Source organism: Diabrotica undecimpunctata, chromosome 3, assembly GCF_040954645.1.
Source record: "Diabrotica undecimpunctata isolate CICGRU chromosome 3, icDiaUnde3, whole genome shotgun sequence".
Taxonomy (NCBI): Eukaryota; Metazoa; Arthropoda; class Insecta; order Coleoptera; family Chrysomelidae; genus Diabrotica; species Diabrotica undecimpunctata.
The window spans coordinates 59,655,296-59,669,377 of record NC_092805.1 but is presented as its reverse complement, the minus strand read 5'-3'; the positions used below and the strand labels follow the sequence as shown (position 1 = coordinate 59,669,377).

The 14,082-nt window shown below is 32.3% G+C and overlaps 1 protein-coding gene across 1 annotated transcript; it reads right to left on the bottom strand.

Moving 5' to 3' along the window:
• Positions 1-309: 309 nt before the first annotated feature.
• On the bottom strand, positions 310-780 carry LOC140435814 (uncharacterized). Its single transcript, XM_072524531.1, has one exon. The coding sequence runs from the start codon at positions 778-780 to the stop codon at positions 310-312; it is 471 nt and encodes a 156-aa protein (XP_072380632.1).
• Positions 781-14,082: the final 13,302 nt, after the last annotated feature.

Sequence of the window (14,082 nt, the reverse complement as noted above, 5' to 3'; positions counted from 1 at the left end):
TACAAAAAGGACAAAAAAATGTTAGAAATAGCAGAGATGACAACCCTTTGAAAAAACGACGACAAGACAAGGTGGGCGGCATTAATAACTGCGTAAAAAACAGGTATAATGGAATGGCTACATAAGCCGAATGACAACAAATAGAGTAGTAAGCACGGCGAGAGACGGTTCTCCAATTTGAAGAGGATCAGTGTAAAGATCACGAGAACAATGGAATGACAACTTACTGGAGGCACATTGAAAAAACAGATAGTCATATTTACACAAAAAGAAGAAGAAAATATGTACCTCATAATTTTCCAAATTATTTTACTCCATTGATTCTGCAGAACTGTCTGTTGAACTGTCTGCATCATTTGATCCTAATTGTATTGTCACAGGCTCAATAACAGTATCCACCATGCCGTCCAATCTCCACATATCGTCTTCTACTTTAATAACATGGCTTATCGCATTGTTCCAATCAGTTGAACCTATATTGTCCAAACTGGCTTGCAAGAGGCGCTGGACATCAATAATTTTAAAAGTGACATTTTCTCGAGCTACACATCCTTTCATTTGTGCCCAAATTAATTCTATTGGGTTTAGTTCACAATGATAAGGTGGTAGTCTTAAGACGGTAATGCCATGAAGTCTAGCCATTGTATCTACAGCATACTGACGATATGTACTACGATGTTGTCTAATAATATTCATTAGCTCCATTTTAACCATATCCTCGCCGTATGGAATGGATTTTTCTTTTAACCAATTTTGTAAAACTACTTTTCTGTCACTCATATTAGGAATTCGTTCAACAAGTCGGCTATGATAGGATGCATTGTCTAATACTACCTATGAATTAGGTTCAATACGCTGAAGAACGTTTTCGAACCATCTTTCAAAGCATGTGGCGTCCATGTCCTCATGATAGTCGCCTGTTTTCTTTGATACAAAAATGAGAGCACTATTTTGCAGAAAACCTGTATTACTACCGATATGAGCTACAATAAGACGCTGACCTTTGCCTGATGGTGCTCGTAATCCTGTTGATAAGCCTTCTATAAATGCTTGACGAGGAGTTGTTACAGTCGTATCATGCCAAATTTTGGAAACTGTATGACCGGCATTAATCCAAGTTTCATCAAGATAATAAATTTTTCTTTTGGAAAGACGATAATCTCTAATAGAGCGCAAATATCTTCGTCGCCATGCTACTATTTCCTCTTTATCTATTAAAATTGATTTTCGAGATCGTTTCATGTAACGAAAATTTAACTTGTGTAGAACTTTTCTTAGCGTTTCGGCGCTCATTTGAGGAATCATATTGTTTTCCAGTAACTTGGTCCTAACTGTTTTGATCGTTGGGGGCTTATTTTCTAAAAAGAATGTATGTACAGTCCTCCTGATTAAATTCAGTTGTGTTTCATCTAGATCTAGAGGTTTTCGTCCACGCTGGCGAGTTTTTGGCGCACTTAAAGTTGCTGTAATTTTAACTTCACGCACAATCCGTTCCACTGTCGAGGCTGACATCCCTGTTAAAAAGGAACAGCGATCTACAGCATCCGTTGTAGAATGTGTTTTTTTAAGTCCATCATACACTTTCCACACGATTTGTTTCTCAGCTTTTGAGAGAGGTTTGTGTCGATGAGATTTTGTGGTACCTGCGCCAACAGCTGCATCCATTTTTATTCTATAAAGACGAAAATATACTTTCATTAATATTGCAAAGTTTTATTTATTATGTTTTAACTTCTGTGTTTAACAATGTAAATGAAATGTCAATTATAGTATTTTTATTATAGAGTGTTGCTTTATTACCCAGGAAACAAAAATTGAAAAGCCATAATGAACAATATTTCTTATCTTAACTTAAATCAAGTGATAAAAGTTTTTAACATTGTCCGGGCCCCTTAGAATATTATTGGCTGAACCATGTTCCATACACTTTTCGAAATTTTCTTGATTTTAAAAATTAATTATTGATAATACAATAATTATTGACTTTTTCGATTAAAAATTTAAGTATTAATGGTTTTACTTCATTACAATATAATAATTAATTCTTGATTTTTTTATTACAAATCCAAGTCTTAATCGTTTTGTTTTAAATCTTACAATGCGTTTAATGTATTTACTTGTCATTTCATGATTTCATTTAAGACAAATACGGCAAATCAATAGATTTAAATTTCACAGCTGTTTAATTTACTCACCTCGAAATAACGAAATATAGGTAGTTGTTAACAATAATAATATTCTAACAATAATAATAGTCTAAAATAACAATAATAATCTACGACTTTGCAGTGAAAACTTTCCGCTGTAATGTATCAAAATTCACTCACGTTTACTGTGCACTACAGTACGCTACTGACACTCCTCAAATTTAACCATTATCAGCAGCTACAAATGTATGTGTCATCGTCTTCAAATTCTTGTCGGAGTATAGTAAGGTGTATTTTTTACTGGTCTCCCCTCCCACTTGGACTTCGGCTGATTCTGCTGCAAATCAAGCATCCGTTAATGGATACGTTCGGCGTAAAATCGCATAAAATGAAATTTTGGACATACAATAGTTCTGCTCTCAGGGGACGATTAAATATAATACGAGTATTATATTTTGATGGATCGTTAACGACCCGTTTTGTACATGACATATAATGAGAAAATTTTGTTTTAGTAAGAAACCATTATGTACTGCAGAAATTCTGGAGGAAATAGAAAAAATTGAAAATGGTGAGGGTATACCGGATGATATATATATATATATATATATATATATATATATATATATATATATATATATATATATATATATATATATACCAATTCGGATTCTGGAGACGAGGAATGTAATGATCCGGATAGACTAAATAGAGGTCAATTAAATGCCCATGCTGAAATACAATTTCATAATGATGGAAAAAACATAGAAAATAAAGTTCTTCAAGAATCATCTGATTTTAATGTAAAACATCAAAAAAAAATAAAGAAAATGCCACGCAAATGGTCGAACATGATAAATTTGCCATCATTACATGCCGATTCCAAGCTACCGAGATTACCAGTTTTAACACTTACTTCTGAACGTAACCCAGTTGAATTTTTTAATTGTTCATGAGCAGAGAAATAATAGAGTATTTAATTAAAGAAACAACAAATTATGCTGCTTCGAAAAATCAAAATATTTCAATTGAAATTGACGAATTTTATGTATTCTTTAGAATTTTAATTTTAATTGGTTACGTTCCATTACCAAGGCGAAGAATGTATTGGGAAAATTGCGATGATACACATAATATTTTAGTAACGAAGTCTATGAGACGCAATAGATTTGAAGAGATATTTATATTTTTTCATGCTGCAGACAAAAATAATCTTGCCGAAAATGATAAATTGGCCAAGATTTGACCTTTCATCGACAAATTAAATACAAAGTTTTTAACGTTTGCACCCATTGAAAATCAAATTTATATTGACCGAATCTATGATTCCTTACTTTGGTCGTAATGGGTACAAACAATTTATTCGTGGAAAACCAATAAGATTTGGCTATAAAGCATGGGTAATCAAATGGATGTTGCCTAAATTTTGACATATATCAAGCCCTAAAATCAACAAATGGTGCTGATAAAAAGTGTGGATTAGGAGAAAGTGTGGTGTTGGCCTTTGCAGAGATTTTGCGAAACACATACACAGATATAAAATTTTTCTTTTATTTTGATAACTTCTTTACGAGCATACCTTTGATATCATCAATTGCAGAAATGGGTTTTAGTGCCAGTGGAACTCTACGTGAAAACAGAACAGAAAAGTGTCCTTTAGAAGATAAAATAAGTATCACAAAACAACCAAGAAGATATAATTGTAGCTCTTTTGACGACAGTACTAAAATTACGGCTGTAAAATGGAAAGATAATAATGTTGTCACCATATTATCTAATGAGCATGGAATTGAGCCAATCCAAAAAGCAAGCCGATATTCAGCAAAAGAACAAAAAAAAATCAAATAGATCAACCATTTGTAATTTCGCAATACAACAAATTTATGGAAGGAGTCGACTTGATGGACAACAACATTTCGAACTATAGAATAAAAATATGTGGAAAAATGGTACTTTCCAATATGGATATGGATGCTGGATGTTTGTGTAAATAGTGCTTGGACACTAGCACTACAATTTGGATACAAAAATGACAACTTAGAATTTAGAAGACATATAGCTCGTACATTATTGTCTAATTATGGAAAACCAGCCCGTTCTACTGGACCTCAAAATATTGCAATAATTCCTGCTCCATTCCCATCAACACAGCATCTAATTATTACTGGTGCTCAAAGAAGAAGATTTCGTGTATGCTTTAATAAAACTACAAAAGCATGCGATAGATGTGAAATTCCACTCCACGATAAATGCTTCAAAGATTATCATACAAACTATTTTAGGCCTTAATAATATATTTTATAAATAATATAATTAAACTATGCCTGCTTCATTGTTATTATTTTAGGGAGTAAATGTTTAATTTGTTCGAAGAAAATAAAATAAAATAAAATGTAATTGCATAAAAGGTATTATTTTTATTTTGTACCCCTATGTGCCCAACGGGTCGTTAACGACCCAGCCTGTTTTTCAAAAATCAGATTTTGAAACATTGTTTTAGTAATTTTTCTATGCATTTTAGGATATATTTTATTACATTCTTGAGCAAATCATTAATATATTTGACAAAAATAGTTGTGGGCATAAATGGGTTAAGATGGCTTAATTATGGTACATGATGCTTTTAACGTTATCTGCGGTTTTTTTAGTCAATCTTCTTGAGTGCTGACTTTTTTGAAGTGATAAAGTTTTGTTTTGATCTATATCACTCATATATTTTCATTATTTCTAATTCAAAGGTGTTTGAATTTAAGATTTAGGGCAAAGCATACAATTTTCTAAATTGAGTGGAGCGATAGTACAATTCTCATCTTCATAGCAAGTAGTATTTTATTTAGAACAATTTAAACCATCTAAAGTAGGGATGGGAAAAACCTACCGGTTTTAACCGAAAACCGGTTTTTTTATTTCGCAATAACCGGTTTTATCGGTTGTTTTTTTGTCCCGGTTATAACCGGTTTTTTATTTTTAAAGTAAAAACCGGTTATTAGGTTTTTACGGTGATTAGGATTAGATAAGGTATTATTTTGGATCCCAATCATAATTATTATTTTCAAGTAATTATTCCAAACAAAACCATAATTCAAATTTTATTTTATTTTATAAATACAGAACAAACTAAAAGTGCAAACTCTCATCAGCCAGAAACAATTAAGTTTTATTATAATATTTCCTTGAAAAGGTATTTGTAATCATAATATTTACCTAAGAAGTGATCTGGTATTATACATCATCTATTTTTCACACTTGACTCTTGACATTGAAAGTGAGTGAATAGCTGTTTCTGATTACCAAAAATAATGTTCTGACTATAAATATCGAATTACCGATTACGAATACGAATCTCCAAGGATTTCCCTACGTTTTCAAAACGATACACCCATACAGGAAGTATTAAATGAGTTAAAATGTACCTATTATACAAATATATAAACGTGTTAAAAGTAATACATGATAATTTTTTTTGATGGTAGTAAAAATAAAAGATGAATTGCATTATTCAATTTATTTTTAAGTAAAATATTTATGTTGATATCATTTTTTTTAAACCCCTTTGAAAGAGAAAGTTGAAATGGTTGGGGTGGGGAATTTTTTGGGTTTGGGAGGAGAGGAAAATTGGTGGGTAAATTAGAGGATTATATTTTTAAATGGTAAATTAAATTTGCATCATTAATTGAATACAATAATTGCATATTATATTCTACTTTCATTATATTCATTGACAATAGAACCTGAATTATTTTAGCGCTCTCTGTTGAGCAGTAGTATAATAATTTTGGTTTACTGCTCTTTGCATCTGACTACAACCAGATGGAATTCTGTCTACCATATGCTTAAAAGATTCACACTAATGTCCCCATATATAGCTGCAATATTGGCAGATCCCTCGATTAAAAAGGCACCAAGGATGATTTCTGGTTCAGATATAAAACTAATCACTGAAATTGTAAGCATTTTATCGCCTTTCGATGAGGCCACAAAGGAGATCTCGGGTCTCAGTACATTACTGCTAGCCTTGTTATCCCCCTTGTGTCTATTATCGAAAGATTTTTAAAAAACCTCAAGCCAAACCTTAGTACAGCTCAAAAGTTATGCCAAAAGCTTATAACTAGCCTTCGAGAGAGGGGCACTAAGCTTTTACGAAATCCCCTGCTTTGCCATGCTAGAATCACGGACCAGAGGTTCAAAAAACTATATCTGAATCCGTATATAGCGGAGACAGTCACATCCAATTTAGGCTCGGAAGTTAGGACGTACCTTACCGAAATCGTAAAACTTTCTCCTTCCTGCTCCTTCCAGAATGAAGAAGTCAAAGTGAGTTTAAAATCAAACCCTCTTTGGTCTTCACACGATCTGGAGTTGGTGAACAGTGGTTTCAGTTTTTTTCAAATGAACTGACTCTATATCTGCAGCGGCCTTTGCTGCCAAGTGATCCGTTTTCATTCTGGGATCAGAACAGAACCTGTATGCCAGGCTTGGTTTTTATAGCTAAAAAAAATACATGTCGTTGGTCGGAAGTTCGGTGGCATCAGAGAGACTGGTGTCATCATTGAATGATATTGTGTTAGATGAGAGAAGCCGCTTAACCGACCAACATATATATGAAAGAGTTTTTCTCAATAGGCTTCATGAAAAATACTGGCCAACATAGTGCTAAATCCATTTCATATAATATAACCTATTTGTAACCTTCTAACCTATACTTTTTCACTTAAAATATTACTTTATATTCTTTTATTGTATATTATTGCAATATGTATATATTAATCTTACGCTATATTATATTTAATAATAATCACTAAATATATATTAATAATAAAATAATAAATAAATATAATAGTTAATAGAATAGAATAAAATGGTTTTATTAAAAATTGTGTTTTATTTATATTGATATTGATGTTCTTTCGATAGTACTAATTTTGATCATATTGATATCAAGTCGAATGAAGTATCGCAAACTAAAGTGCGTTGTAAATGTAACTTTGTAACTATTGGATTAAAAAAACCGAAAACCGGTTTTTGGAAAAACCGGTTTTTTTTGGCCGGTTATAACCGCCAGGTTAAACAGTAAGCAAAAAAAACCAGTATAACCGAAAACCGGTGTTTTGTCAAAAACCGCCATCCCTAATCTAAAGATAAGGAGCGTTGTAATAAAAAATTAGGATTGAGTTGAGAATGAGTTTATTAATTGTTGCAACAAAACTTGATCCCTGTACCCTGAATCTAATATGCCAACTCCCGTAACCTGTCAAATAACGAGTAACAGATTTGTCTAATTTGGTTGTTCTAATAAATCTCAAGTTACACTGCACATTTTAATTTTTACAAATATATTCCAAAATAGCTTACGACGCAAGTTGTTCTACAGTAACGCCGATAATATAAGCATGTCGCTTATAGAAATAATATTCTTTTGTAATTCTTTAAAACTTTTACTAAATATTTGCTTCAGTAAGTGCTTAAAATAATCTGTGTTTTATAATCCTTTTGTAAAAACTATGTACGAAAACAACCATCATTTATATAATCTTCATTGAATCGTCTTATACCTATTGCTCTTTTTACTAACTTGTTGTTGGTTGGTTTGTCTGCAAAATTCGAAAGATGATCCCTCAAATCAAGTGCTACCCCGTTATGAAATATCTTAATGTTTCTATCGAAAACAGATCTCACGCAAGAAATAACTGTAGCCCTCTTTGAATATGTCTTTCTACAAAAAGGGATATTTCTTGAAATAAATTAATTTCCTAATTAACAGTAAGATGAAGTCGATGGTGATTAGTTTATAGTCCCATGAAAAAAGCTGAGTTTAATATTTCCTTATCTTTTATTTTTTTGCTTTTTTCAACCTATTTTTGACTTTGTATTTAATTAGGGTCCCAAGTATGATTCGGAGTATAATTCCAGATATGATCCGAAATTTAATAAGTATGATCCGAAGTATAATCTAATCTTAATCCAAAGTTTATATCGGTCCAATGTTAATCCAACGACGGTCTAGTATTTTCCAATTTGGCTCTTCCGAAGCAAATTCACCAATAGTCCAAGTTAATCTTGAGTATATCCCATCTAGTCCAAATTCTATCGAATTTCCCCCTGCTGAACAAGGGGGAAAACTACAGGAAGCCAACGTCATGTGTTGTCAGCCAGTGCAAGTGGTGGCAGTTCCAAGTTTTTATTCAAAATGGAAAAGACTAGTTAAAGATATTTTTTTATTGCTTATTATACGTGTTAACAAATTATATTATGATTTTTAATTACACATTTTACTTTAATTAATAATTTTAGGACAGTCGCTCATATTAAACATATATGTTTAAATCACAATGTATTAAAGAATCAGTAACTTTATTTTTCATTCGCTTTTCGTATATATTTTAATGATATGTTTTGGTTCATTTAAACTGTCCATTGCATAGACACTAGATTTAGTTCTCATGTTTTATGATATATTTGAATATTTCACGTGAATATTAGATTTTAATTATTTTATTTGGTTATAATACTTGATATAATTGATATAGTAATTAACTGTTTCATTTGCTATAATAATTAACTATTTCATTTGCTATGATATCTAATTTCGTTATCTGACATGATATCTGTTATTTGATAATGTTGTGGTATAGTTTTCATTTGATTATAGTTTTTGACTTTTGTATTCGATTCCTTTATCTGATAGGTATATGTTAATTGCTTATTCCAGGATATATGTAATATTGGTATTTTTGAATATATTTTGGTTTAGTGAGTCTTACTTTAGTTTTATTTAATAATTTTTGCTTTTCTGTTTGTATTTTAATTCTTAAATATCCCATTTTTTGGGATTCAGATATTTAAAAACAGTGGCGCCCTTTTTCCTTTTAAAGAGCTGTTCTCTTCCCTTTCTTTTTATTGATATATATGTTTATATATATATATATATATATATATATATATATATATATATATATATATACATATATATATATATATATATATATATATATATATATATATATATATATATATTGTATATATATATTGTATATATATATATATATATATATATATATATATATATATATATATATATATATATATATATATATATATATATATATGAATAAAGGGTGATTCATTTAGAGGTACTTTTTTCAACAAGAAAAAACAATGAAACAAATTAATTTAATTTAAAAATATTTATTATCATACAAAAGAACCATTCTTTATAATTACTTCTTAAAGATAATTTCTTTTAAATGTTGACTATGACTACGATTAAGTTGGTTCATTCTAAAGTTCCAATTCTTGATGACTCGTTCCAGCATTTCGATTGGTATTTCACCAATGACGAGTAATATTGACCTCCAATGCCTTAATCGTATCTAGTTTATTCATGTAGACTTTGGACTTTTGGTAGCCCCAAAAGAGAGAGTTTAGAGGTGAGATGTCACAGGATCTAGGCGGCCAATTCACTAGTCCAAAGCGTGAAATAATTTGTTCGCCGAATCGTTCTCGCAATAAAGCCATGCTTTCACGGGCAGTATGGCAAGTGGCGCCATCTTGTTGGAACCAAATGTCGCCGAGACCATGAGCTTTTATTTCAGGTACCAAATAGTCCGTTATCATGGCACGATAACGGTTTCCATTCACAGTAACATTCTGGCCGGCCTCTGTTTTAAAGAAATATGGACCAACGATTCCACCAGCCCATGAACCACACCAAACAGTTGTTTTCTCAGGATGTAATGGCAACTCTTGAACCTCTTTGGGTTGTTCATCACCCCAAATAGAGGCATTTTGTTTATTAACCTACCCATTAAGCAAAAAATGGGCCTCATCTGAAAACAAAATTTTTCTCGAACACAGTGGATCTTTTGAAAGCTTATCAAGAGCCCATCGACTGAAACGGTGACGACTCGGTCGGCTTCAGCTCTTGCACTAATTGAATTTTGAATGCTTTTAAACCAAGATCTTTACGTAAAATATGCCAAGTTGTTACATATGACAAGCCAAGCTGTTGAGAACGGCGACGAATCGATTCTTCATTATTATCGAGTACACTATCTGTTACCGCTGCTATATTTTCTTAAATACGTGCTGAATGTGGTCTATTTGGTCGCGTGTGGAATGGAAACTGGGTTTCAAACTTACAAATCGTAAAGCGAATTTTACGTTCGGTAGGCCGATTATGTGGACCATAAATTGCTCCAAGCGCACGAAACACGTTCCTCACAGAACTCCCATTTTTAAAATACAACTTAATAATTTCTATACGCTGTGCCGGGCTAAGTCGTTCCATCATGAAATGTCAAACAATCCTGAACAAAATCGAAATGTCGGTTTGACAGTATTCATGGACATTCTCCAATCAAATCCCCACCAAAAAAAGTACCGCTAAATGAATCACCCTTTATATATATATATATATATATATATATATATATATATATATATATATATATTAGTCTTTCCTTTGTTACTTATCTCTAATACCCTTTGTCACTTACCCCATATTGCCCATATCTACCAATACTGATCAACGAAACCTTTAAGCCTATTGTTTACCAGTGACTTAAGATTATTTCTTCATAATCTAAACCACCCTAGCACGGTATACCCTTCAAAAAGTTAGGTTGAAGGGTGCAGTTAGCTCTGATCGTTCCTCTTCGATAACAACATTTAATATACTGGGTCAGATATTGGATATGACTAGACTTTTTGCTGGAGTAATTAATCTATATTTTTATATATTATTACCATATGTCGCGACAGATTTATGATGTTGTATTGTCATTAATTATAATAGCAGTACTAAGGTGAAAGTTTAATTATTTGAGATTTTTATTTTCTATATGGGACAGAGGCAACAGTGTGCATGAGTAGTAAAATTAACGCTTCAACAAAAAGTCGAAAACTGGTGGTTATAAAAATATATAAAATATACACGTACATATAATATATAAATAGTGTAAAAAATTAAAAAGTAAGTAAACATCTTAATTTGACAATTGACCGTTAAAAAACGATAACGTCACGAAACCTAGTCAGACAAACGGCGACGTCCTCATATTGTAACAGAACAAAAATGGATGAAGTGCAAAATAATTTTCAGCTAATAAAGTCGGTAATGGCAGAAATAAAATCAAAAAATGTAGCATAAAAATAATAAAGTAATGCACACGAAAACAGAACAGAAGAGCTAGAAAGAGAAGTAAGTAAAAAATATTATATTATATGATGTAACAGAATAATAAGGTGAACAAGAAGATGATGTGAAAAATAATATAAAAAATATTGCACTTTAAATCCAAGTTCCGTTTAATAAAAATACCGACATAATAGATGTAAAATGCGTTAGTATATAAAAACTTAATAGCACGAAACTTACGTTACTAGAACTTAATAGCAGTACCTACCAAAAGAACAGATATAATAAAGCAATCGAAAAAACTAAACGGAACAGATATTTACTTAAGTAAAGATTACTCCAGGGAGATACAAAACTAGGGAAGAATACTTCAAAAATATTTAAAGAAAGAAAAAGAAAAGAGTCAGAGGGCACTGCTAAATTATAATAGGTTAAATATAGAAGATAAAACGTATACTGTAGAAAGCTTAGGATATAGAAAAAAAGCAGACACAAACCGAAACTGTATATACTAAAACATCGCAAGGAAAACCTAGAGGAAGAACATATACTCAAAGATCATCAAGAGGTGACAAAAATAAATAGAAAACATGGCAAAAGTAACGAAGACCACAAAAATACTGGGGCTAAGACAAAAACCTTATAATGTAAAACTGAAATATAGGATAAAGCAAACTACTAGTATCACTAAAACAATCCGAAACACGAATCAAATTTAAGAAAAAGTGGTAGAAAAAAAAAACAAGAAGAAGACGTGGAATGTGCAAACATTACTGAAACCAGGGAAAACGGTAGAGGTAGTAAGAGAAATGCAAAGTGACCTGTGACCAGGTCACAGATCGAAATAAGTGGAAGAAAATTGTAACAAAAGCCGAATCATACAACAAAATCTGACAATGCACAAGAAGACCTTGATGGTAATTATGACATGGAACAGAGGCATGGACAATGCTAAGTGCTACGAGAAGATTGGATGCCTTTGATACGTGGGTGTTTAGAAGACTTCTGAAAATATCATGGACACACCATGTCACTAAAGAGGTTGTATTGTGTAAAATGGGCCATGATAGGAAGTTTCTTAACATTATCAAAAAGCGCAAAACTAGGTACCTAGAACATGTAAATCTGGAAGATATTCTGAACACTTGAGGCTGTTGATAAAGATGGAAATTAAAGGAAGCTGAGGTACAGGTAGAAAAAGACGTTCATAATTAAATAACATCAGAGAGTGGGCGGATCTTAATACTTAATGCTTATTGAGAACCGCACAGGATAGAGAAAGACTTATCAGGAGTTCTTGCCGACCTTTAGAAATGAAAGTTCACTTTAAGAAGAAAAAGAAGTTATATTAACCTGTACATGTTTCTCAATTGGCGCTTTGTAGCAGGCAAATTAATAGTTGACTTACTTGGATTCTATCTTGTAGGCATGATTTTCAGTTGACTTTCTGAGAGCGATATTGTACCCTTGAAGCATATTTAAAGTATCTTGCGATTTTTTCCAAATATTTTCACTCAAAATTTTTCTAACTACGCCTTTGGTAACGTTCCAACATTCGACAAAGACTACTTTTTAATCCATAGGCGGTATTACCTGCTTTGGTTATCTTCTGCCTTGTTTTTCATTCGTAGTGTATTTTCTAAAATTGTTCATATACCGCATTTTCTTCCACATGTTAAATTTCGAAGCAAAAGACAGTAGTTTGATTCTAAACGGTTCCATCTTTGTACCCTTAATTAGACCTACTCTTGCATGCTTTAGTTTTGTGCGGCTTGTATCCAGTTATCGCTAACACGCTTCAGGTCGTCATTCCATTTAGTTGGTGGGCGTCCTCTTCTCCGTATTGCTTCTTATCTTGGTCTCCACTCTAAAATACGTTTTGTCCATCGGTTCTCTGATAATCAGGCGACGTGTCCTGCCTAATTTCATTTTAACGACGCGATTTTTTCGATGGCATAATATGTTGTTTTAGTTCTACAACGTATTTCTTCATTTGGGATTCGGTCTCTCAGAGAGACACCCAACATCTGGCGCTTCATAGCCCTCTGAGTCACGCGAATCTTATTTAGTACCTTTTTTGTGACTGTTAATGTTTCCGCTTCATTAGTGAGTACAGGTAACACACATTGGTCAAAGATTTTCCTTTTCAGAGCTTATGGGTAGATTGGATTTAAATGCACCGTTTAGTTAACCAAACGCTGCCTAGGCTAATCCTATGCGACGTGGGAGCTCACATGTCTGCTTAGCTCTGCACAACTGATTCTCATGTCCTAAGTACTTATACGATGTAGTCTGCATAATATCCCTTCCATCAACAGCAATATTTCGATTTAGGACAAGATTAGTCATTATTTGCGTCTTGTTCATATTAGTCTTTAGTCTGGCCTCCAAGGAAGAGTGATATTATTTTTCAAACAATATTATTGCATCATGCATACGATCGGCTTTAAGAACGATGTCATCTGCAATCTCAAATGACTGAGCTTCTCTCCATTTATGTTGATACCATGCTCGTTCAGATGTGCCTTCTTACAAGTATGTTTCAAAAGCATCGTGAATAGCTTTGGAGAAACGGTGTCTCCTTGCCGTACTCCTCGCTGTATACAGAGTTTATTTGTTTCTTGTTCAGATAGTCTTACTCTAGCTGTGGAATTTTGGTAGATATATTTAATTATGTTAGTGTAGCGATAGTCTATTCGGCATTATGTCAATGCTTTTAACATTTTCTGATAACATAGTATCGAATGCTTTCTCGTAGTCAATATCGTCGACTTAGTGCCGTATCTCGATTTAAATTCA

Coding starts and splice junctions, on each gene's coding strand:
- LOC140435814 (XM_072524531.1), bottom strand. CDS start 780: ATGAGTGACAGAAAAGTAGTTTTACAAAATTGGTTAAAAGAAAAATCC.